General features: G+C 43.5%; 2 protein-coding genes across 3 annotated transcripts in view; one reads left to right on the top strand and one right to left on the bottom strand.

Moving 5' to 3' along the window:
- The window catches only part of sars2 (seryl-tRNA synthetase 2, mitochondrial), a 21,937-nt gene extending 5,861 nt beyond the window's left edge, over positions 1-16,076 (bottom strand). Inside the window, exons 1-13 of the mRNA XM_047391603.1 lie at positions 15,960-16,076; positions 12,455-12,775; positions 12,236-12,331; positions 10,812-10,841; positions 9,291-9,431; positions 9,127-9,181; positions 8,975-9,038; positions 8,765-8,870; positions 8,607-8,654; positions 5,901-6,009; positions 5,684-5,729; positions 5,512-5,599; positions 5,260-5,372 (exon numbers count right to left, since the gene is read on the bottom strand). Of these exons, the coding sequence (XP_047247559.1) occupies positions 5,260-5,372; positions 5,512-5,599; positions 5,684-5,729; positions 5,901-6,009; positions 8,607-8,654; positions 8,765-8,870; positions 8,975-9,038; positions 9,127-9,181; positions 9,291-9,431; positions 10,812-10,841; positions 12,236-12,331; positions 12,455-12,775; positions 15,960-16,076 (1,334 nt within the window). The remainder of the gene's footprint in view (positions 1-5,259; positions 5,373-5,511; positions 5,600-5,683; positions 5,730-5,900; positions 6,010-8,606; positions 8,655-8,764; positions 8,871-8,974; positions 9,039-9,126; positions 9,182-9,290; positions 9,432-10,811; positions 10,842-12,235; positions 12,332-12,454; positions 12,776-15,959) is intronic.
- Positions 15,809-24,418, top strand: si:dkey-260j18.2 (uncharacterized protein LOC325231 homolog). 2 transcript variants are annotated; one of them, XM_047392229.1, is made up of 5 exons: positions 15,809-16,286; positions 16,485-16,638; positions 16,723-16,801; positions 18,794-19,021; positions 19,598-24,418. In XM_047392229.1, exons 2-5 carry the CDS (start codon positions 16,485-16,487, stop codon positions 21,093-21,095), a joined length of 1,959 nt encoding a protein of 652 aa, XP_047248185.1. In that variant the 5' UTR covers positions 15,809-16,286; the 3' UTR covers positions 21,096-24,418. The 2 variants fall into 2 exon arrangements, with proteins under 2 accessions (XP_047248185.1, XP_047248186.1); XM_047392230.1 differs by having other exon boundaries at positions 16,458-16,638.

The following is a 24,418-nucleotide window of genomic DNA, read 5'->3' as shown; positions in this document are numbered from 1 at the left end:
AATTGGGGATATTCAACAAGTTGGATTTTCTTAGCCCGACATCCTGCTGTTTCCTGAGGTCAAACGAACACGGAGCCTGTTGAACGTGACGTATAGCTAATCAGAAAACGAGGTGACAGCAACACAGAGAGGAATTACTCTGAACTCACGCTTGATCTCGAGAGATATTGCGAGATTTCCCATCTGACATCTGAATGTTCATAAGTGACATCAGTTTGTGTGTGATGTGTTGTTCTTGCTGTGTGGCTAGACAGCACACACTGTAGGACCAAACCTGTTACATCTACGATTTTTTTTTTATTGTCACATGGGGGGTCTCTCAGGTTTTGAAAATCAACTGATAATTTTAAATTCCTGGCGTGTGAACAGGTCCTACAACCAGATATTCAGTGACCTATAATTTGACAGCTGCCCGTTAGACCACCTCTGCAGTACGATGCAAAACTCTATATAAACCTATTAAAAGTATAGAGCGCTCCTGGAGCTCAACCAGTTTACAAAAGCCTCAGAAACTAATTCCAACTGTAGGAGTAGACGCACCAAAGAGAAGCGTGCTTTTTAAAAATAAACTAATGGTGGCAATATCTGATATCTACAGGTCCTTCTCAAAATATTAGCATATTGTGATAAAGTTCATTATTTTCCATAATGTCATGATGAAAATTTAACATTCATATATTTTAGATTCATTGCACACTAACTGAAATATTTCAGGTCTTTTATTGTCTTAATACGGATGATTTTGGCATACAGCTCATGAAAACCCAAAATTCCTATCTCACAAAATTAGCATATTTCATCCGACCAATAAATGAAAAGTGTTTTTAATACAAAAAACATCAAATAATCATGTACAGTTATGCACTCAATACTTGGTCGGGAATCCATTTGCAGAAATGACTGCTTCAATGCGGCGTGGCATGGAGGCAATCAGCCTGTGGCACTGCTGAGGTCTTATGGAGGCCCAGGATGCTTCGATAGTGGCCTTTAGCTCATCCAGAGTGTTGGGTCTTGAGTCTCTCAACGTTCTCTTCACAATATCCCACAGATTCTCTATGGGGTTCAGGTCAGGAGAGTTGGCAGGCCAATTGAGCACAGTGATACCATGGTCAGTAAACCATTTACCAGTGGTTTTGGCACTGTGAGCAGGTGCCAGGTCGTGCTGAAAAATGAAATCTTCATTTCCATAAAGCTTTTCAGCAGATGGAAGCATGAAGTGCTCCAAAATCTCCTGATAGCTAGCTGCATTGACCCTGCCCTTGATAAAACACAGTGGACCAACACCAGCAGCTGACACGGCACCCCAGACCATCACTGACTGTGGGTACTTGACACTGGACTTCTGGCATTTTGACATTTCCTTCTCCCCAGTCTTCCTCCAGAGTCTGGCACCTTGATTTCCGAATGACATGCAGAATTTGCTTTCATCCGAAAAAAGTACTTTGGACCACTGAGCAACAGTCCAGTGCTGCTTCTTTGTAGCCCAGGTCAGGCGCTTCTGCTGCTGTTTCTGGTTCAAAAGTGGCTTGACCTGAGGAATTCGGCACCTGTAGCCCATTTCCTGCACACGCCTGTACACGGTGGGTCTGGATGTTTCTACTCCAGACTCAGTCCACTGCTTCCGCAGGTCCCCCAAGGTCTGGAATCGGCCCTTCTCCACAATCTTCCTCAGGGTCCGGTCACCTCTTCTCGTTGTGCAGCGTTTTCTGCCACACTTTTTCCTTCCCACAGACTTCCCACTGAGGTGCCTTGATACAGCACTCTGGGAACAGCCTATTCGTTCAGAAATTTCTTTGTGTGTCTTACCCTCTTGCTTGAGGGTGTCAATAGTGGCCTTCTGGACAGCATCAGGTCGGCAGTCTTACCCATGATTGGGGTTTTGAGTGATGAACCAGGCTGGGAGTTTTAAAGGCCTCAGGAATTTTTTGCAGGTGTTTAGAGTTAACTCGTTGATTCAGATGATTAGGTTCATAGCTCGTTTAGAGACCCTTTTAATGATATGCTAATTTTGTGAGATAGGAATTTTGGGTTTTCATGAGCTGTATGCCAAAATCATCCGTATTAAGACAATAAAAGACCTGAAATATTTCAGTTAGTGTGCAATAAATCTAAAATATATGAATGTTAAATTTTCATCATGACATTATGGAAAATAATGAACTTTATCACAATATGCTAATATTTTGAGAAGGACCTGTATAGTATCTACAGTGCCTTGCAAAAGTACTCGGCCCTCTCTAACTGGTCAACCTCTTGCCACATTTCAGGCTTCAAACATAAAGATATAAAATTCTAATTTTTTGTGAAGAATCAACAACAAGTGGGACACAATCGTGAAGTGGAATGAAATTTATTGGATGTGTCAAACTTTTTTAACAAATAAAAAACTGAAAAGTGGGGCGTGCAATATTATTCAACCCCTTTACTTTCAGTGCAGCAAACTCACTCCAGAAGTTCAGTGAGGATCTCTGAATGATCCAATGTTGTCCCAAATGACTGATGATGATAAATAGAATCCACCTGTGTGTAATCAAGTCTCTGTATAAATGCACCTGCTCTGTGATAGTCTCAGGGTTCTGTTCAAAGCGCAGAGAGCATCATGAAGATCAAGGAACACACCAGGCAGGAGATACTGTTATGGAGAAGTTTAAAGCTGGATTTGGATACAAAAAGATTTCCCAAGCTTTAAACATTCCAGGGAGCACTGTGCAAGCACTCATATTGAAATGGAAGGAGTATCAGACCACTGCAAATCTACCAAGACCCGGCCGTCCCTCAAAACATTCATCTCGAACAAGGAAAAGACTGATCAGAGATGCAGCCAAGAGGTCCATGATCACTCTGGATGAACTGCAGAGATCTACAGCTGAGGTGGGAGAGTCTGTCCATAGGACAACAATCAGCCGTACACTGCACAAATCTGGCCTTTATGGAAGAGTGGCAAGAAGAAAGCCATTTCTCAAAGATATCCATAAAAAGTCTCGTTTAAAGTTTGCCACAAGCCACCTGGGAGACACACCAAACATGTGGAAGAAGGTGGTCTGGTCAGATGAAACCAAAATCAAACTGTTTGGCCACAATGCAAAACGATATGTTTGGTGTAATAGCAACACAGCTCATCACCCTGAACACACCATCTCCACTGTCAAATATGGTGGTGGCAGCATCATGGTTTGGGCCTGCTTTTCATCAGCAGGGACAGGTAAGATGGTCAAAATTGATGGGAAGATGGATGGGGCCAAATACAGGACCATTCTGGAAGAAAACCTGTTGGAGTCTGCAAGAGGACTGAGACTGGGACGGAGATTTATCTTCCAACAAGACAATGATCCAAAACATAAAGCCAAATCTACAATGGAATGGTTCACAAATAAACGTATCCAAGTGTTGGAATGGCCAAGTCAAAGTCCAGACCTGAATCTAATCGAGAATCTGTGGAAAGAGCTGAAGACTGCTGTTCACGAACGCTCTCCATCCAACCTCACTGAGCTGCAGCTGTTTTGCAAGGAAGAATGGGCAAGAATTTCAGTCTCTCCATGTGCAAAACTGATAGAGACAAACCCCAAGCGACGTGCAGCTGTAATTGACCTTTCGCAAAACCCCGCCCCCAAACGGTCCTTGTCCAATCACACATCATTAGCATTTCTAGCTATGTAAGCTAGGTCCGACATTCCCCAAGATGGTGAAGCGATGCACTTATGGTTTTTGTAAATCAGACAGTAGGTATCCCAAGAGTTTGTCTGGGGGAGTTGTGTTTTTTCCCTTCCCAAAGCCGAAAACACAACTGGAGCAGTGCCTACAATGGATAAAACGATGTGGAAGGCCTCACTCCCAGCTGAATATCTCGAAAATTAACAAGCATATGTACGTCTGCTCAAAGGTAAGGCAAGTATTGTCCTGCTCTAGAGGTGATAATATCACGGTTAAGAATAATATTTGTTAATATTGTGTATTATTTAGGATATTGTTGCCAGAAGATTACCCTCTTACGTTTAGTAAGTCCATTACCTAACTTTGGTAAATGTCTAAGTAGATGTTCACTGTCGTGTTGGCTCTTAATGCTGGTAACCCACTAACGTTATGTTTTTTCAGTTTAACTACATAAAAGTAATTAGCTAACTAACATTTAATGTTAGCCTCCTAACAAGCAACTTGAAATCATTTTGTTTTCATCTTTCATTTAGCATTTCCTGAATGGGAAGCCCACCCCTGAGTATCCCAACCCTGTAGTTGCTGTACAAGTGCTGAACCAGACTGGGGAGCAGCTCGGAGCCTGTTGAAAGCCACCCAAACATCGGTAGGGCTACATGCTAATATTTTATTTGAAAAAAGGGTTGCACTGACCAGTTAGGTAGAATGAGCAGTGAATGCTTATAAGTTGCACTTCTCATTACACCACTTTGAAGAGCAACTTGAGACCGGTATGCTTTAGCCTCGAGAATTGTTGTGTCCCCTTCATTACGTATTGTAATATTTTGAATATAACCCTCCACGGCATATTGTAACCCCTTTTGCCCCGATCTGGAGGATATCGCGCAAGTATTGCTCCAAAACGAGTCACTAACACGCACTGGTAAAGAAGCTATTCCTGTCATGACATGCGCTAACACTCCGTCGGCTACAGAAAGCTTGACGGGCGTAGTAACAGTAACTAAGGGGGCGGGGCTTTTGCGAAAGGTCAATTGCAGCAAAGGGTGGCGCTACAAAAGTATTAACGCAAGGGGGCCGAATAATATTGCACGCCCCACTTTTCAGTTTTTTATTTGTTAAAAAAGTTTGACATCCAATAAATTTCATTCCACTTCACGATTGTGTCCCACTTCTTGTTGTTGATTCTTCACAAAAAATTCAAATTTTATATCTTTATGTTTGAAGCCTGAAATGTGGCAAGAGGTTGACCAGTTCAAGGGGGCCAAGAACTTTCGCAAGACACTGTACATCTATAGTAATTCACATCTATCATTTCTACTTACTAAAGCCCCTTTAGTAAGTAGAAATGGGGGTTTAGATATGTCATGCTGGATTACAAGCCTTTCTGGGTATATTATTATATATCTGGGTAGTGTTTGTTCAATTTAAAACACAACCCATGTTTATACTAATGAAAAGGACATATTTTTCAGTGGAGTTAAGAAGGTTTAATATGTTTTCTGCCATTTTAAGGTTATTTTTCAGTTAAGGTTCCATAAGACAAAAAATCTAATGCAAGACTTTGTTTTCATCTTAAATGTGATCCTAGACAATCAGTTGTTTCCTAACCTGTAGTGTAGTTCCAAGGCAGAAAACATCTCCTTCTGCAAGGAAACAAACTCCTCCAGCAGCTGAGAGCTTTCCTCTCCCGTCTCATCAGCTGTCACTCCAAACATCTCCACCTGAAGTAAAACCGAATGGGATAGCGATGGAGCTTTTGGGCTTAGTAAGATGCAAATGTTTTATATCCGCATTTCGACTGGATCATTCCGCAGCATCATTTTAAATCTTCATCCAGGTAAAATCTCTTGTGTGTTTGACCTTATTGAAGTGATGAACTCTGTAAAGTCCCCAAGTCTCTCTCCCGGTATCCGTCTCTGCCCTGTAGCAGGTGCTGCTGCACACAGTCCTGCAGTGAGACGACATGCTGGGTCAGTTACAGTTATGAGTCGCTCCATCTGCAGCAAAAGAAGGAGTCAGGAGAGCTTCTAACCTGACAGGCAGGTCCTTGCAGTTTACTGCGTGATCCATGAAATAGCCTGGGGGAATACAGACAGCAAATACAGTAATACTGATTTATGCAGAAACCCTGTTATAGCAGTTCAATAAAAGGACTCCATTATTGTTGTGCTCATAAGGAGCCGTATCTGTTCAATAGCATCAAGAAATTGATGTGTGTTGTGACAATGTAAAGGAGAGAAAAGTCTCACCTGCCACCCCGACCTCTCCTGTCCCAGCAAGATTGAGGTCTGGGAAACGTGCTGGGTCCAGCGAGTAGACCTGAGAGCGTTGGGCGTTTGGCTGCATCCCACAACCCTCCTGGAGGTAGTTTATAAACAATGAAAGAACAGAAGACATTACTTCCAGATGTTACCGTATTTTCCGCACTATAAGGCGCACCGGATTATAAGGCGCACCTTCAATGAATGGCCAATTTTAGAACTGTTTTCATATATAGGGCGCACCGGATTATAAGGCGCATAGAATAGAAGCTACTGCAGTCAAACGTTTAACTGGGGTTGCGTTATGCATCCACTAGATGGAGCTGTGCTAAAGAGAATGTCAACAAAACAGTCAGATAAGTCAGTCAGTCAAACTTTATTAATACACTACAAACCAGCGTTCTGATAACTCCATTCACTCTCATGGTAAGGTCTCCTCTACACAGAATTCTATTGAATAGAGCCAACCGCACGTTAGGAGTCTATGAAGTTGAAGTTGAAATCAAACGTTAGTTAAAACGTGAAAGGGAACTTTTCCCTGATTCAGTAAACACGTAAAAGAAAGTTTGATGCACTAAATTAAACGTTAGTACATTCAAACGTTATACACACACAAGTGGTGTTGGACTAGGAGTAAGCACAGTACAGGTGTTTACCGCTATTACTTCGGCGACGCCCCTGACTACGGTAGCCGTAATGCTGCAAGCGGTGCGGCTTTGTAGTTTACCAGTCGTAGTGAAACATTTTGACAGAGCGCCGTGTACAACCAGTATGGATCAACCAATTAACCAATGGATCCATATATAAGGCGCTCCGGATTACAAGGCGCACTGTCATTTTTTGAGAAAATTAAAGGTTTTTAAGTGCGCCTTATAGTACGGAAAATACGGTACTACAATCCTGGTTAGAAAACCATAGCAGGTTGGACCACAAAAAGTTATTTCTGTGGAATTCTCTACTGACAACTATGACAGAAATTCAACAATAAAGAGAAAAGATGGTGGCAGCTTCATGCTGTATGAGTGCTGGAAGTGACAGGTGGAAGTAACAGATAACAGAAGTATGATGGCATCATGAAGGACCAGTCGGGATGTCCTGATCAGGATATTTAGCTTTGATCAGAGCCATTTTAAGATAAGGCTTGCAGACACAAAGTCCCGGCTGGATACCGAGTCCTGGTTGGATTCCAAGTCCTGGCTGGATACCAAGTCCCGGTTGGATTCCGAGTCCTGGTTGGATTCCGAGTCACGGCTGGATACCGAGTCCCGGTCGAATTCCAAGTCCTGGTTGGATTCCAAGTCCTGGCCGGATACCAAGTCCCGGTTGGATTCCAAGTCCTGGTTGGATTCCAAGTCCTGGCTGGATACCAAGTCCCGGTTGGATTCCGAGTCCTGGTTGGATTCCGAGTCACGGCTGCATACCGAGTCCCGGTCGAATTCTGAGTCCCGGCTGGACACCGAGTCCCAGTCGGATTCCGAGTCCCGGCTGGATACCGAGTCCCGGCTGGATACCGAATCCCGGTTGGATTTCCGAGTCCCATCTGGATTCCGAGTCCCGGTCGGATTCCGAGTCCCGGCCGGATTCCGAGTCCCAGCTGGATTCCGAGTCCCGGCTAGATACCGAGTCCTGGCTAGATACCGAATCCCGGTCGGATTCTTCCATCAAATCACTGAATGTATGTGCTTGAAAGTCAACAGGTTGAAAGTCCAGTAAAATAACAAACAACATATCGGTATTACAGGGTCCGCATTTATATTCTGACTGTGTCTAAATTAACTTAGTCATCAATAAATGGCAATAAGAGGTTTGTGGAAGTGCTAGGCTAATTTTAGCATGTTCAACCTCTCTTTTGATTATACTCCCTAATTGGGCTGGCCTTTTTTTTTTAATGAAAGGTCATTGTCTCAAAACTTATATGAAAAGTTGTTCCCATGCTTCATAAAATTACCTCTTTTTGCTTTGAAGGTTGTAAAATGTAATGAGTTAATTTATGTAAAAAACAACACAAGAGGATGAAAAAGCAAACCAACAATAATCATAAACGAAGCAACGATGAGTGTAAAAAAACAACTACTTACAAACTGACTAAAAATCTGTCAAATAGACAAGTACTCCAAATAGTGATTTACTTGAAAAACAATGTTCAAGCACTGTGCGCAGAACAACCTACACGACACAGGCAGGACGCTGCACCAGCCAAGACAGTCTCTATTTAACTGTGAACCTTCTTGTAAAGTTGTTAGAAAAGACCCAGATTCATTAGGTCAACAAAAAAATGTGGAAAGCCCATAAATCAGTTTTGCAAAAATAAGGCCAAGACTTTTCAAAACTGGCTCGTCTAGCTGAAGCTCAGGGGACAAAGGTTACATAGACCTAGAAATCATTTTAAAGCAATCTGACAACCAATTAAAATGTATCTTTAATGCGAACTGACAAGTAGAAATACATAGAAAACAAGTTACAATTTGTTTAATTACTATGTTAGTCCACTTGTGTCAGTTGTAAGAGGTGAAGACTACATTCATGGTCTTGATACTGTTCCAAATTAGTTTATAGCTTATCTTAAGTATCACTTAGAATGTGATCTTTTTCCACCAGCATTACTGCAATTGATGGTTAATGTGTGATCATTAGGCTCATACTGCAGGCATTAAGTAATATTTAACTACTGTGGCTCAGAGAGGTGATACTCACAAACACCGCCCCCTTCATCATGTCCGGAACAACCATGGGAATGAAGCCCTGCGGCAGAGGAAGGGAAGTCAGCTTTCACTCTGTTTTTCATGTTGTAATATAATAACTCATTATCCTTTTGCATAAATCGCAAGTGGTGTTACCAAACACGATCATACCCGTTGCTGCAGCGTGTCTAGGGCAAAGTTCTGGAGTGCAGTTTGAAGTCTGGCCCCCGCTCCCCTCAAATAGTAGGACCGGTGGCCAGAGACGTGAGACAGATGCCTGCAGTAGATGACAGACGGACTATAAACACTCTCACTTATGTGTTACACGTGTATTAAGCACATTAGGTGGATGTGAAAACACATAAGGTGGATTTACCTTACCTCTGCCTGATGAGGCCCAACTCCTCCCCGAGCTCAACATGGCCTCTGGGCTTAAAGTCAAAAGCTGCAAACAAAGCAGGCCAATTTACTATAATAAAAAGCATGAGATTAAAGTATGTAAAGCCATTTAATCAACAAATCACATCACTCACCTGCCTTCTGTCCAATAAACTCCACCACCCTAGCCTGGCTCTCATCTCCAACTGGCTTATAAACAACAATGAAAGGGAAATTTAACCCTGCAGACTTTGGCTGCAAACCAAACTTTCTTTAGAAATGCTTGGGATTAGTTTGTTAAGTGCCTGTGTGTCCTCACCACATCAGGGTGTGTGTTGTTGGGCAGTCTGAGCGCTCGGCTGTAGTGCTCCTGGTCTAGTTCACCGTCTATAAGGTAGAGCTGGTTTAGTCTGGTGCGGATGTCGCGGCCCCTCTGCAGAGCCTGGGTGTACTCTGGAAGCTGCAGGAGAAACAACTTAGTCAGACATAAGAGATGAAATATACAGGGATTGGACAATGAAACTGAAACACCTGGTTTTAGACCACAATAATTTATTAGTATGGTGTAGGGCCTCCTTTTGCGGCCAATACAGCGTCAATTCGTCTTGGGAATGACATATACAAGTCCTGCACAGTGGTCAGAGGGATTTTAAGTCATTCTTCTTGCAGGATAGTGGCCAGATCACTACATGATACTGGTGGAGGAAAACGTTTCCTGACTCGTTCCTCCAAAACACCCCAAAGTGGCTCAATAATATTTAGATCTGGTGACTGTGCAGGCCATGGGAGATGTTCAACTTCACTTTCATGTTCATCAAACCAATCTTTCACCAGTCTTGCTGTGTGTATTGGTGCATTGTCATCCTGATACACGGCACCGCCTTCAGGATACAATGTTTGAACCATTGGATGCACATGGTCCTCAAGAATGGTTCGGTGGTCCTTGGCAGTGACGCGCCCATCTAGCACAAGTATTGGGCCAAGGGAATACCATGATATGGCAGCCCAAACCATCACTGATCCACCCCCATGCTTCACTCTGGGCATGCAACAGTCTGGGTGGTACGCTTCTTTGGGGCTTCTCCACACCGTAACTCTCCCAGATGTGGAGAAAACAGTAAAGGTGGACTCATCAGAGAACAATACATGTTTCACATTGTCCACAGCCCAATATTTGCGCTCCTTGCACCATTGAAACCAACGTTTGGCATTGGTATGAATGACCAAAGGTTTGGCTATAGCAGCCCGGCCGTATATATTGACCCTGTGGAGCTCCCAACGGACAGTTCTGGTGGAAACAGGAGAGTTGAGGTGCACATTTAATTCTGCTGTGATTTAGGCAGCCGTGGTTTTATGTTTTTTGGATACAATCCGGGTTAGCACCTGAACATCCCTTTCAGACAGCTTCCTCTTGCGTCCACAGTTAATCCTGTTGGATGTGGTTCTTCCTTCTTGGTGGTATGTTGACATTACCCTGGATACCGTGGCTCTTGATACATCACAAAGACTTGCTGTCTTGGTCACAGATGCGCCAGCAAGACGTGCACCAACAATTTGTCCTCTTTTGAACTCTGGTATGTCACCCATAATGTTGTGTGCATTTCAATATTTTGAGCAAAACTGTGCTCTTACCCTGCTAATTGAACCTTCACACTCTGCTCTTACTGGTGCAATGTGCAATCAATGAAGACTGGCTACCAGGCTGGTCCAATTTAGCCATGAAACCTCCCACACTAAAATGACAGGTGTTTGAGTTTCATTGTCCAACCCCTATATATATTCACCCCAATCGGGTCATTTAGAGTAAACAGAAGAGTTTGGGTCCAGAGGTTGCACTTACATTAGCGAGTGCCTTCTTGTCTCTTTGGTTCTGTGGAAATAATTATTAGAAATTTTAGAGACTCAACTTTATGATCCTATCAAGAAGGACAAAATAACAGTTAAATCCAATATTTATTATGCTTTTTTTAATGATATAAAACACATTTTGCTGCTAACTGATGAGTTACTGAATGAGTGTTCATCACATCTGCAACCTGAAATGTTTTATGATTTAGCTATAAGCTCCAGTGTTTTTGTTCATTGCAAGTCAAGTTGTATAAAAGTGGATTAGAATTAACATGGCTTGTTTGTGAAAGGTTGCTGTTAGTAGTGTCATTTCTTTGCTTTGTCTTGTTGCATTGACCCAGTCGGACAACATTAAATGGCACGTGGTGTACCGGGGGATCAATGCATTGTGATTCAATGAGTTGATAGTAGATTTCCACAGGTGCAGACCCACCACACAGACACCGGTAAACATCCAGGAAACTGACATTAAGATAGTGGACTCTTAGAAGTACCTGGGTGTTCACCTGAACAATAAACTGGACTGGAGTCACACCATTTATGCTCTTTACGGGAAAGGTCAGAGCAGACTCTACTTGCTGAGGACACTGGGGTCTTTTTGAGTGTGTGGAACGCTCCTGAAGATGTTTATTGACTCTGTAGTGACATCAGCCATCTTCTATCATGTTGTATGATGGAGCAGCAGCTTATCTACAGCTGAGAGGAAGCAGTTAATTAAGCTCACCAGGAAGGCCAGCTTTGTTCTAGAATGCCCCATTGACTCAGTGCAGGTGGTGGTGCAGAGACAGAAGGCAAAAACAACAACGCGGCTGGACAATGTCTCCCACCCCATGCATCCAGCGGTTGCAAAACTGTAGAGTTCCTTCAGTTACAGAATGCTTCATCCTAGGTGCACAAAGAAGCAATATCCCAGGTCCTTCCTCCCAGCAGCTCTAAGACTTTATGACCATCACTGCCGCCAACAAACTCAAACACAATAAGCTGTTGAGATTGCTGTTGCTTATGTACAGTTTTTCCACTTCTTATAAACAAGCCATTGTTGTTTTTTATAAACAAACATACCTATACAATACATACCGTATTGTACATTTGGTGATATTTCCCTACTCAGTTGCACATTTCTTTATTCTTATTCATTCTTAATAACTGTACGGTATGATTTTGTTATGTTGTAAATTAGTCCCTACAGTCTCTTATTCTTAGTTCTTGTTATTTCATTTTACCTTTGTGTGTATCTGCATGCTTCCATTTGCCTGTCACTTTGTTGCTGGTACACCTGAATTTACCCCACTGAAGGACAATAAAGGATCTTTCTATTCTATTCTGTTGTAAAACATGTATGTATATATTTGAGCCTGTGTGGTTGAGAGAAAATACTTGCCAAAAAATGTCTAACTATTGCAAAAGTAACCTCACCACAAGTGTTTTGACAGTCTCACTGATGCGTCTTTTCTTCTCTTCCAGCTCAGAAATTTCTGTCCTCACTGCTTGGAGCTCCTGCCACACACGTACCTAGGGCCAATTGAACACATTGTATGAAGTGAAAACTCAGCCAGTGTCATATGAACAAGGCTGCTTTCTGCATAAGAGAACATTTTTACAGTTTAAATGACGGGTTTACGGCCGCTGCCTTACAATTTTCCTGACATCGTCCCCTCGCAGGTCTCCCTTCCTGCTCTCCACGTTAGAGATGACATTGTCGGTCTCCTCACACACCGCTCTCATGTCCAGCTCGGGCCTGTCGCTGTAGCCTTCACGGACATGCTCGTACAGACTGCTCCGGGCTCCGTGCCAGAGGCGATGCGGGACAACACCGCTGCTCCTCCGCCTTGAGGACAACTGTCTCCCTATCGGCTGTAACACTGCCAGAGCGACGCCTCTAACTCTTGAAACCATGCAGGTCGCCATGTTTCTCAAGTAGGCGATGCTGCATTCAAGGAACAACGGAATGTTCTGCTTTACTCAGCCAAGGGTTCTGTTAGGTTCTTTTAGCACTCATTTACGTTTACGAGTTCGTATAAGGATGCAAACTTAAAAACGGGGGAATAAATTAAAATAGTAATTCATAGTGTATGTTTTCTTATCTTTATTCTATTTCTGTATTCACAGATTTGTATAAAGTCGAGCCTTACTTAACATTCAAATAAACATTAAAAAAAAGTTAAAATAAATAGGTACCTAACTAATGTAAAAGTAAAAAAAAAAAAAAAGACAACCCAGGGAAGACAGGAGTTAATCACATGGCATCTAAATAACATTTCCAAACTGAGATTTTTGTATTTATTTACCAGTCAAGTTTCTCTATCTTGTATGTTAGGGACAAAACAGTCTTACTTTAAGAAGTCAAACTCTGGAAGGCTATCCATGTGTGTTTTGGTAAATAGTTTTTTTCAGCAAAAACCTGTAGTCAAAAACAAAAACGTGTTTTTATTTGTTTGTCTTCACATCCAAAATATCAAACAGAAATTACAACCATTTATTTATCTGAAAATAACTTTAAGTTTGGTTTGGTTTTCTGTTTCATATTTAAAATTTTTTAAAAACATACAGTTCTACAGAAAAGAAACAAAGAATTACCCATTGGTTTATATTTTTAGAAAGGTACCTAATTATGCAACCATCAAATACTGTTACAATAAAGAAGGTGCTGTTTCGTCTGTATGCCTCAAAAGTGTAGTTTCACCTTTTTTTAACCACAAAACAAAACACAAATAAATGAAGGTATGGTAAGGTAAGTTTATACAGCGCTTTTCAGTAACGAGACACTCAAAGCGCTGTACATACAATTACAATACAATCACAAAGAAAATAAACACAGATAGAGACACAGAAAAACAAATCAAATGATACCACAATCCTAAGAAATCTAAAAATCTATGAATCCTTCTGAGAAATCTAAAAATCTCTGGCCAACATTACAATGATACAAATAACATTAATAATCCTTTGGGTTTTACTGGTAAGAGCTGGTTCTAAGCCAATCTATCTAAAGAGGTAATTATATCATTATGTCCTCTATGTAAGGGAAAGCATCTTGTGCTAAGAGAGAAAGATCCTTGGGTTCGCTGGTATAATACAGTTGTAGTCCCATAATAACAGTCATTTGCATCCATTGAAATTTAACTAAGAAATCACTGAGATCTAACTGAGTAAGCTGCATGAGTCACTGGTGTAAAAACAGCTTTTGTTCAAATTTTTAAGAAACTTGTATTATTTTCCTTTCACTGGTAAATCTAAAAATCTATGAAAAGGAGAAGAAATGAAGAAATGAAATCCACATTTAGGTAAAAATAAGGAGCATGGGAAAGCAACACACATAAGCAAAGATTTTGCAGGGGCATGGTGGACTCGTGAGGGTGCCAATATTTAAGTATGATCATGTGTGCAAAGAATTAGACTGTCAACACTGATGGAGGTGCCATTGTCCTTGAAAAAGAGATGGAAGTTTTATCAAACGGCCATACAGTTCAGTTCACAGAGCGTCATATTTACAGAACATCCAGGAGAAATGTTTTGATAAGAAGCCTGTGAAGGCCGTATCGGGGCGCCTGAATTAAACAAACAATAAATGTTTTGGTTCAGGCAGGCTGTGATTTTCCGCCTGTCTTCAAAGTCTTACTGGCATTCTCAATTTCAAATCCAAATAGCCAAATTTCTGGTACTTTCAGTAGATCCTGAGCATACTCTCCAAGATTAAATCATATCACCTTTGAGTCCGAGAAACGCAGCCAGCCTGCGATTCTGTTCAAGGATCGCATCCAGCTTGTGATTCTGCTCTCTTAACATATCAGTCTGAGTGCTGAGAGCTCTAAAGATCCTTTCAAACATCCCAGGCAGCTTTGGAGTGCTTTGAACAGCTGCCAATGTTTTATGAATCTTTCGATAAGCCAGGTAACCGCCAACTCCAAAAAGCAGAAATCCTGTTATCAGAAATCCAATTATGTACAAATCTTCCACGTCCTCGACTGACATTGTTGTCAGGAACACAATCTTCCACTGCTGCCAGGAATCCATTGCGTATCCGGAGAAGAACGTCCCGTCTGGACAGGAGGGTTCCCCTTTACCCTGTCTTCCCGTCGAGAAAATTTGATCGATTGCGTTGAGAGACCAGCTGACCAAATCCATAATGACCAAATTAGGAGGATATGCGAATAGAGGCTCTAAGAAGAACATAGACAAAAAGCTGAAGCAAGGCAAAAAATGGGGGAGGGTCAAGGAGAGAGTGGAAAAGCGTCTGACCCCACCGAGAGCAGAAGAGAAAGGGAAATGAATAAGAATGATAGAATAAACATAAATATATTTGCAACACTTTTAGGAGTTTAGGTGAGTAAATTAATACTTTTTTTAAACTGGCGCAATTTTAATGCATTGGGGAGTTCAATAATAAAAATACCCATCTATTTTTAGGTGTGACGTAACGGAATGAAGAGTAGACTTTGGTAACACATCTTGAGATGGGGCAACGCACTGTGTGGTGGTAGGGAGGACCTCCCCTATCCTGAGGCTATTTGCCTCAGTTGCTGCATTTCTTCTCCCCTTTCTCGCTCGGTATTTAAAATTGTTAATAAAGGCAGCTTATCTTCAGGTGCAGAGGTGCAACTGTTTCTTTTACGTTGACATTGATTTTGTTTTTTGTTATGAAAAAAAAATATAGTTAAATTTCCACTTATTCGTTTTTACCATAAAAATGAAAGATTGTATTTTAATATACTATTAGAGGTCCGCCTCCTATTTTATATTTTGTTTCTGTTATTGAAATATCTGACTGAAAACTTTCCGTATCTGCTTTGAATGTACCACGGATGCGGAAGTCAGATAGGAAACAATTCAGCAAAACAATATAAAAATAAATTGGGAAGGCTTTTTAAAAAAAAATACAGATTGTACTGTAGATGTCACATAAGGCTTGCTATAAATAAATATTTCTTCTCTTTTGTTTAACTTTTTCTGTTTGACAGGAAACGGATCATCAACACGAGGCAAGCTCAGCCAATCAGATTGAGCGGCAGTCGGACGTTGTGGTAATCCGGTTCAGACACGAGAAGAGCGACCAGCGGAAGCTCAACTCCGAGCTCCGTTTCTAGCCACAAAAACTCCACATTTCACCGCTTCACTTCCCAGCTGGAGGGGCGGGGGACACCGTTTCAGTGAACGGATATGCGTTACAAACACTCATCTTTAAATAGGAGTCGAAGAGTTTCTTGTTGAGGCAGACAAGTCGGTCTGTTGGTGGGGATGGCGTTACACCGGGCTCCATGAGCAGAAACTAGCCTAACGAGGCTGCACTGCAGGCCGGGACGAGCGGTTCGGTTGAGCCCGGAGGACCGAGGAAATTCAAATGCTCCCAGGTTTACTTTAACACGCCAGTTTTTTCTTTACACTCGGTCTGCTCCGAAAAACCTCTTTATTTTTTCTGCTGAGAGTGGCCCAGACAGCTTTCACGGTGGAAACAAGAAGGAGAGCAAAGGTACCTAAAGCAGTAAACCGATGCTACAACAGGAGCGTCTTTTACAGCCAGACTTAAATAAATATAAACAGATAAGCTGGATAAATCATTAAGAAACAACATATAAGTAAATCAAAAAAAAAAAATGTCATTAGTGTAAATGATGATGACCAGAATAAAGCACAATTTCAGGGTTTCCATGCCGTGTCTGCTCCTCAGATGAACGCTGTGCGGGGGGGCACAGTCACCTGGCGTCCCCAGCCATGGCAGGACGGGGACGGGGGAGGAGGAGAGCCTCTCTCAGACAGCGACTCAGAGGAGGAAGACTTCCCTGATGACAGCACCACCCCACTGGGGGACTACATTACCCATGGTGAGGAGTTCTCTGTCTTTGCCTGTTTGTCTCTCCTTCCATCCCTGCCTGCCTTTTTAATTTCTGTATCCCTTTGTGTTTTAGGTTTAAAGCAGCTCCTGGATGCTCAGCAGCTGTGTGATGTTACACTGCTTGTTGAAGGAAAAAAGTTCATGTGTCACAGGTACAGATGGGTGATCCCTATGCATGGGTCCGTTACCTGTAAAATGTTCAATGCTATTGCTACTACAGTACTCGTACTCATCGTCTTCCGCTTATCCGGGACCGGGTCGCGGGGGCAGCAGACTCAGCACAGACGACCCTCTCTCCAGACACCTCCTCCAGCTCCTCTGGAGGGAGCCCAAGGCGTGTCCAGGCCAGCCGGGAGACATAGTCCCTCCAGCGTGTCCTGGGTCGTCCCCTGGGCCTCCTCCCGGTGGGATGTGCCTGGAACACCTCCCGAGGAAGGCGTCCAGGAGGCATCCGGTATAGATGCCCGAGCCACCTCAACTGGCTCCTCTCGATGTGGAGGAGCAGCGGCTCTACTCCGAGTCCCTCCAGGATGGCCGAGCTCCTCACCCTATCTCTAAGGGAGAGCCCGGCCACCCTACAGAGGAAGCTCATTTCAGCCGCTTGTATCCGGGATCTCGTTCTTTCGGTCATGACCCAAAGTTCATGGCCATAGGTGAGGTTAGGAACGTAGACCGACCGGTAAATTGAGAGCTTCGCTTTTCGGCTCAGCTCTCTCTTCATCATAACGGACCGGCACAGCGCCCCCATTACTGTGGCAGCCGCACCGATCCGTCTGTCGATCTCCCGCTCCATTCTTCCCTCACTCGTGAACAAGACCCCGAGATACTTAAACTCCTCCACTTGAGGCAGGAACTCCCCTCCAACCTGAAGAGGACAAGCCACCCTTTTCTGGTCGAGTACCATGGCCCCGGACTTGGAGGAGCTGATCCTCATCCCAGCCACTTCACACTCGGCTGCGAACCGCCACAGCGCATGCTGTAGGTCTTGGCTAGAGGGGGCCAGCAGGACCACGTCATCTGCAAAAAGAAGAGACGAAATCCACTGGTCCCCAAACCAGACCCCCTCGGTGACTTCAGCCTGGGTGATGAAAGAGTCCAACCCCGAGTCCCCAGCCTCTGTTTCCACCACGGAATGCGTGATGGCAGGATTGAGGAGATCCTCGAAGTACTCCTTCCACCGCCCCATAATGTCCTCAGTCGAGGTCAGCAGTCTCCCACCCCCACTATAAACAGTGTTGGTGAAGCACTGCTTCCCCCTCCTGAGGCGCCGGACGGTTTGCCAGAATCGCTTCGAGGCCAACCGGTAGTCCTTCTACATGGCCTCACCGAACTCCTCCCAGGCCCGAGTTTTTGCCTCTGCCACAGCCCGGGCTGCAGCCCGCTTGGCCTCACGGTACCAGTCAGCCGCCTCAGGAGTCCCACAAGCCAACCACAGCCGATAGGACTCCTTCTTCAGCTTGACAGCATCCCTTACTGCTGGTGTCCACCACCGGGTTCTGCTACTACAGTTTAAAGTACTATTAGTGAGGGCCTAAGAGTTTTTTCAGTTGAATGCATTATAGGGCAATGCACCCCTCCCCCAACTGTTGCTGCACACCGCTTGTCAGTTGGCTCAAGGAAGGTTTTCCCTCGTTATATGAAAGACAAACTCAGCTATGGAATTTAATGTAGAAATATTTATTTAGAAATAATCCTTTTAAAACTACGAGCAAAATGTCTGTAAAGCTGCAGGCTGGCTACCCCAGCAGATAGCTCAACTAAAAGGGTATAATATGCAGCACAAAGGTATTTGATAACTACTACTAAATGCAGAGAGTATTAATCCTAGTCCTATTAATTCTTTTAAGGTGGAGTTTTAAAATAAAAACACCAATACAAATAATATTATTTCAAGCGTTATGATCAATGTTTTACTCTATTTTAGCAGCAGTGGGAATAATGGCTGCTTTTGTGATTTAAACACATTAGATCAGTTTGTTTTAAGTTTTTGTTTAAATCTGTGATGCTGTTGCATTTTTGCTCCAGGTTATCTTATCATGTGAATCATAATATCCATGCCTAGCAACAAAGTAATTAAATAAGAAATTTTGACCACTAACTAAACACAAAAAATGTTGTTTGTGATGAATATGTCGCTCCCTTAGAGTCCTGTTAGCAGCTGTGAGTCCATACTTCCGGGCGATGTTCACCAGCCCTCTGGTGGAGTCTCGCCTCAGTGAGATCCGTCTGGAGGAAGTAACACCGTCTGTCATGGAGACCGTCATCCAGTTTGTGTACACAGGTGAGGCAGGTCTCTCTCTGGAGACGGCGGAGGACTTGTTTGTCGCCGCCAACCGGCTTCAGGTCATGCCCCTCCAGGACCTGTGCTCCAGGTAAGGTTCATAGTGTCAGGAATTAGACTCAACGGTTCAGGTGTCCATACCCTTTTCAGTTTTTTTATTTTATTTTTTTACTGCAATGTAACAGACAACATGAAATGGCTTATAATTGTGAAGTGGAAGGAAAATAAGACATGGTCTTCAACCACTAAAAGTTTTGCCCATTCTTCTTTGCAAAACAGCTCCAGCTCAGTCTGGTTAAATGGAAAGCATCTGGAAACCAACTTTCAAATCGTTCCCAATTAGAATTAGGTCTGGATTTTGACTGGGCCATTCTAAGACGAATGAACTTTGACCTAAACCATTCCATGTTATGAATGATGTGGCCACTGTTGCTAATATGGCATTAAACTTTATTTAACTAACTCCTTTGAGTTCAATTATGGACTACTTTATGTTGGTCAATCACAAAACATTCCAGTAAAATATATTGAATGTTTTGGTTGTAGTGTGACAAGATGTGGAAGATCAAGAGGAGTAAATACTTCTGCAAGGCACTGTGTGTAGACATTATGCATTTGTTTTTCATAAACCATCCTGTTTTATTGATCTTGTTTCTAATCTCCCCAGGTTTCTGTTCGAGCACCTCTCGGTGGAGAACTGCCTGGGGATGTACTCCCTGGCTCGCTCCCATCATGACCAGCTGCTTCTGCGGGCCTCCCTGCGACTGGTTGCGCAGCACTTCCCCCGGGTGGCGCGGCAGAAAGACTTCCTCCTGCTCGACCACGGCACTTTGGGCAGCCTGCTGAGCTCTGACCGTCTCGGGGTGGACTCCGAGGCTGAGGTTTACGATGCGGCTCGCCGCTGGGCAGAGCACCAACCTTTGGATCGCTATGCCCACATGCCAGCGCTGCTGCACCACCTGCGCCCAGGGCTACTGTCCCAGGAAGAGAGCCGACGCTTGAGCCAGGAGCTGGGGCCCGCTGCGGCTGGAGAGGGCCTTGGGGGGCCTCTGAGACCAAGGGAGGGCATGTTTGAAAAAAAGATCGTCTGTGTGGACTTGACACCCAGGGAAGATGAAAATATAGCTTTGAAGGAGTACACAGTGGACTGCTTTGATCCTCGGACAGGGAAGTGGGAGAAGCTAGCTGCACTGTGTTCTCTGGTGAGTCCAGGGTGCACGGCTGTGGGCGACAGGCTGTTTGTAGCAGGGGGGATCCTCCGGACAGGCTCTGTATCTGCCGGCGTGCATGAATACGATGCTGTGTTGGACAGATGGATAGAAAGGCCTGGGATGGCCCAGCCACGCGCTATGCTGGGCCTGCTCGGTTGCGGAGAGTCCCTCTATGCCCTGGGTGGCTGTAACCGCTCTGCTCTGTTGGACTCCAGTGAAGTGCTGGATCTGACTACACTTCAGTGGGGTCCCGGGCCTCGGCTCCCGCTTCCTCTGCGAGCCTTTGCCTGCGCGGCTCTACGTGGACGCCTTTACCTCTTGGGTGGAACTACGCTAGAACAGAACAGGGCTGTAGTGCATTCAGGTGTGCTTATTTATCACACTCTGACCGACTGCTGGACACGGGTAGCGCTGGACTCTGGCACTACCTGCCTCGCTGGAGGCGTGGCAGTGAGAGGAGGAGTCTGTGCAATCGGAGGATACATGAGGGATACCACAAAGTTCCTGGACGGGAATTACACCAATCTGGAGACTTTAGACGCTACCGGCCGCGTTCTATTTTTCCGAGAGGGCAGGGGGTCAGGGGTGGAGAGGGAGGTGACTGGTGGAGGTGTGATGGTCAGTGCGGAGCAACGGGGGGCTGCCTGTGGTGGAAGTGACCGAGCTCCGAGTCCTGTTGTCTTCCCAGGATTGCCTCGGCGGATAGCTGCAGGCGGTGTAGCTAGGTGGAAGAGGAGGATTTATGTGCTGGGCGGAGAAAATGGGTCGCGCTTCTACGACAGCGTGTACTGCTGGAAACCTGGCTGGCGCAGCTGGGTGCAGAGACGGGAAAAACTTCCTGGAGAGACTGGGGGGGTCAGCCAGTTTGGGTGTACCACTCTTAAATTCCCCAAAAAGCACATCCTGTCCAGACTGAGACTAGCCAAAGAAAACTGCAAGAAGCCCAACGACTAATTCGACAGCAGGGCGTGACCACGACCTTGGCGGCCTTTCATTGGCTGCTAATTGATCTCATGCAATGTTGTTTTTAAAATAATTTAAAGCAGAATATCTACTTTTATACAACATGTGCGCAGCCACCACGCAGGCCTATAACAGATTAGATCCTTTAAAATGGATTATCTCTAAGAGTCTGACGAACAGTAAAGTCGGCCACCTGAATGTTTCCTAGTCCACCGTTTATCAAAGGAATAAAATCCTTTCAGAGAAGAAGAAATGTTTTCTCAAAATGTGACGCTGTTTCTGGCTTTTTGCTCTTATGTTTTTAAAGCTATTTAAAAATCACTAATGCTGTAAATATTTTTTTTTCTCATCACGTTGTTTAGACACAAGTGTACTGAAATGTTTCATGACGTGTTAAAACTGATCGTCCCCTCTGCGCCTGTGATGTGCTGCGACACTGCAGTTAAGGGCTACACAAATCAACTTCATAGAGAAATATGTAAGACAGAAATTTTTGAAAACCATTTTCTTGTACTTGGTCAATGAACATGACGCCGTGTTCATCGCCATTCAGTTCAGGCAAGAGTTGGAAATGAATTGTTTCAATAGTAAGTACCCGTGTAAAGATTTTAAGTGGAAATTTCACAGAACAGCGCTCTCTACTGGAGGATCTCAGGCTACTTTGGACTTGTAATGAGGTTAGCATCCCTTAAAGTTGAGCATTCATTAGCTAGAAAGCTGCTCAAAGATGGTAGGAGCTGTTTATATCAGAACAAAATGTGTTGTTCTACACATGGTTGTTTTTCAGTTTTTCCATTTGTTCCTGATTAAGAAAATTATTGAAGTGTTTTACATTAGAACTGTGAAGCAGAAGGAAAATGATACATGGCTTTCAAAATATTTTTACAAATAAAACTCTGAAAAGGGCAATAAACGATTGTATTCAGCCCCCTTTAATTTCCCTAAATAAAATTTATTTATTATTGGCTATAAGCAATGCACTCCACATATCTCATCTTTATGGAACAGTAGTTAGATGGAAGCCATCCTTTTTGCTGCTCTGCGCAAGTTATGCAGCGGACACAGCAAAACTTTATGGCCTCCAGGCAGAACGCTATATGGAGCAGAAAACGAACAAAACACATAACCTGGAAACATGGTGGTTGCTGTGCAGCATCATGCTTTCATACTTTTTTTAAACAGTAGGGACAGGGAGGCTGGTCAGAGTGGACAGGAGGACGGATGGTGCTAAATGCAGGGTAGTCCTGGAGGAAAAACTTAGGTCGACCTTAAACACAGAGCCAGAGAGCTACAATGGAGTGGTTTAGATCCAAGTATTTTCATGTGTTCGAATGGCCCAGTCAAAGTTCAAATTTAGATGCACAGATCCTCTTCATCCATTCTGCGTTTGAGCTATTTGACAAAGAAGAATGAGCAAAACATTTTAGTCTTTTGATGTCCAAAACTGGTGGAGACAAACCTCAGAAGACATACAGCTGTAGTTAGAGCAGAAAGTGATGCAAATATGTGCTTCTTCATGTTGTCGCTTGAAATCCCAGTTTGTCGATAAATGTTAACAGAAGAGATACTGAAATCCTTTATATTCTCAACCCACATTTGAGAATGTCAATACTTTTCTTTAATAGAGCAACTTCCATACAAAGTACAGGAAATGAGCACACAAACCATCAACAATCACACCAGAAAATGTTACGCTGAGGAAATATAATCTAAGGTCGTCTTAAATGTGGAAGTGAGGAAAGGCCAGTAGAAATAGTGCTGCTGTGTCCTTTCGCTCCCTTAAAGTTTATAGTGGAGTTCTGGGTTTCGTTTGTCTTTCTGTTCGGTTTCAAATAATCGTAAGCATGAGAGCTCATTAAGAAACAGGCTCAGGAAGCATAGCCATCTGCAGTTTGGGGGTTGGACCGAGGAAAAGGATGCAAACCCAAAAACACCAAGTCAGAAACGCCTTCTGTAGAAAAAAGCACAGAACTAATGTGAGCAGAAACAGCTTTTATGCACTGGAAGGTGAAGACTGCACAGTGTTAGGGTGTGGTCAGTATCTATACTACCTAAACCTGTGAGGAGCTGCTGCTCTGTTGGTATGTGGAATTGTTTGATTAGTTTGAGCTTTAGAGGAGAAGAAGAAAATTGGTAAATTCAATCAGGAGTTTCCTCCTCCCATAGTCCAAAGACATGCCTGTTAGGTTAATTGGTCACTCTAAATTGCCCTTAGCTGTGTGAATGAGTGTGTGCTTGGTTGTTTATGTGTTGCCCTGCGATGGACTGGCGACCTTTCCAGGGTGGACTGACTGACTGAGTTTCTGAAACATCTCAGAAAATGAGAAAATCACGAGATGAGAGTACCTTGATTTAGCGATACAACACAGATGACAGTGTTATTGGAAGCTTGTTAAAGGACACATGGACCCCAATGTTCCTCACAGCTGGACCATTTGTCTTCAGTACCTGAGTGCAGCATCTTGGCTGCAGAAAAGCAGATTTCAAACAAGAAACTCATTAGGCTTTGATATGTTTTCCACTGTGTTTACATTCTGAGCAGATACAGCTGAACTGTTCACCATCAATGACTTGGAAAGCACCGTTAAAATGATGAGGTATGTCTGGAAAGTTGATCTTGTGCTTTATGTAGAACCATTTGGTATCCTTGTGTCTAAACCTGCATCTTTCTTCAGCCTGAGAGCCAGGTGAGGCGTCACGTTCAGCCACAGGACTGCTGTTACCGACCCAATGTGACATCACACTTGATTTTTTAAATGTCGTTAAATCACCCAGGTTTGTGAAGGTCTTTGCACTGCAGTGTGAACATTCTGTAAGCTGCTGCATTTTGCTAAAAAATTAACCTGTCCATTAATTATAACTGTGAGACACATCCGTGGTTTGTTCCACCATCCTTCCATCTTTTCACACGTGAAACTCCACAGAAGGTCCACCAGCCAGCAGGGGTAAATTATCAGAATGTGTGATGTTCACGAAATGGTTTATGTCTGAGTTGCTCAACAAACCGCCAGAAAAAGATGAAGCAGGGGACAAATTTACATGTTTGGTCCGGGTCTTTATTTATGTACACAACAGATTTTTTTTTTTTTTTTTTTTTTGGTGGGCCCATCATTTTAAATCTCAGTTTTCACCTAGAATAAAAATGTTTCTTATTTTGGTTGTCCAGATAAACGGTCTGGCATGTTTACTGGGATTGTTTTCATTTGTACAGCACTGGGTATGAATGTTATAAAAAATCTGAGCCTATAATGATCCCTTTGACCTGTTCGTGGAATAATCTGACAATAAACAACTTTAGTGCATTTTAAAAACAA

The sequence above is a fragment of the Girardinichthys multiradiatus genome, chromosome 18 (genome assembly GCF_021462225.1).
Source record: "Girardinichthys multiradiatus isolate DD_20200921_A chromosome 18, DD_fGirMul_XY1, whole genome shotgun sequence".
NCBI classification, from domain to species: Eukaryota; Metazoa; Chordata; class Actinopteri; order Cyprinodontiformes; family Goodeidae; genus Girardinichthys; species Girardinichthys multiradiatus.
The sequence above is the reverse complement of the archived record's forward strand: the minus strand, read 5'-3'. Positions and strand labels throughout refer to the sequence as shown.

What these genes read in the sequence shown, in the direction of transcription:
- si:dkey-260j18.2 (XM_047392229.1), top strand. Translation starts at nt 16,485, where the DNA reads ATGAACGCTGTGCGGGGGGGCACAGTCACCTGGCGTCCCCAGCCATGG. An exon ending in AAAAAGTTCATGTGTCACAG is followed by an intron (nt 16,802 to 18,793) that starts GTACAGATGGGT and finishes TCGCTCCCTTAG; the next exon opens with AGTCCTGTTAGCAGCTGTGA. An exon ending in CTCCAGGACCTGTGCTCCAG is followed by an intron (nt 19,022 to 19,597) that starts GTAAGGTTCATA and finishes TAATCTCCCCAG; the next exon opens with GTTTCTGTTCGAGCACCTCT.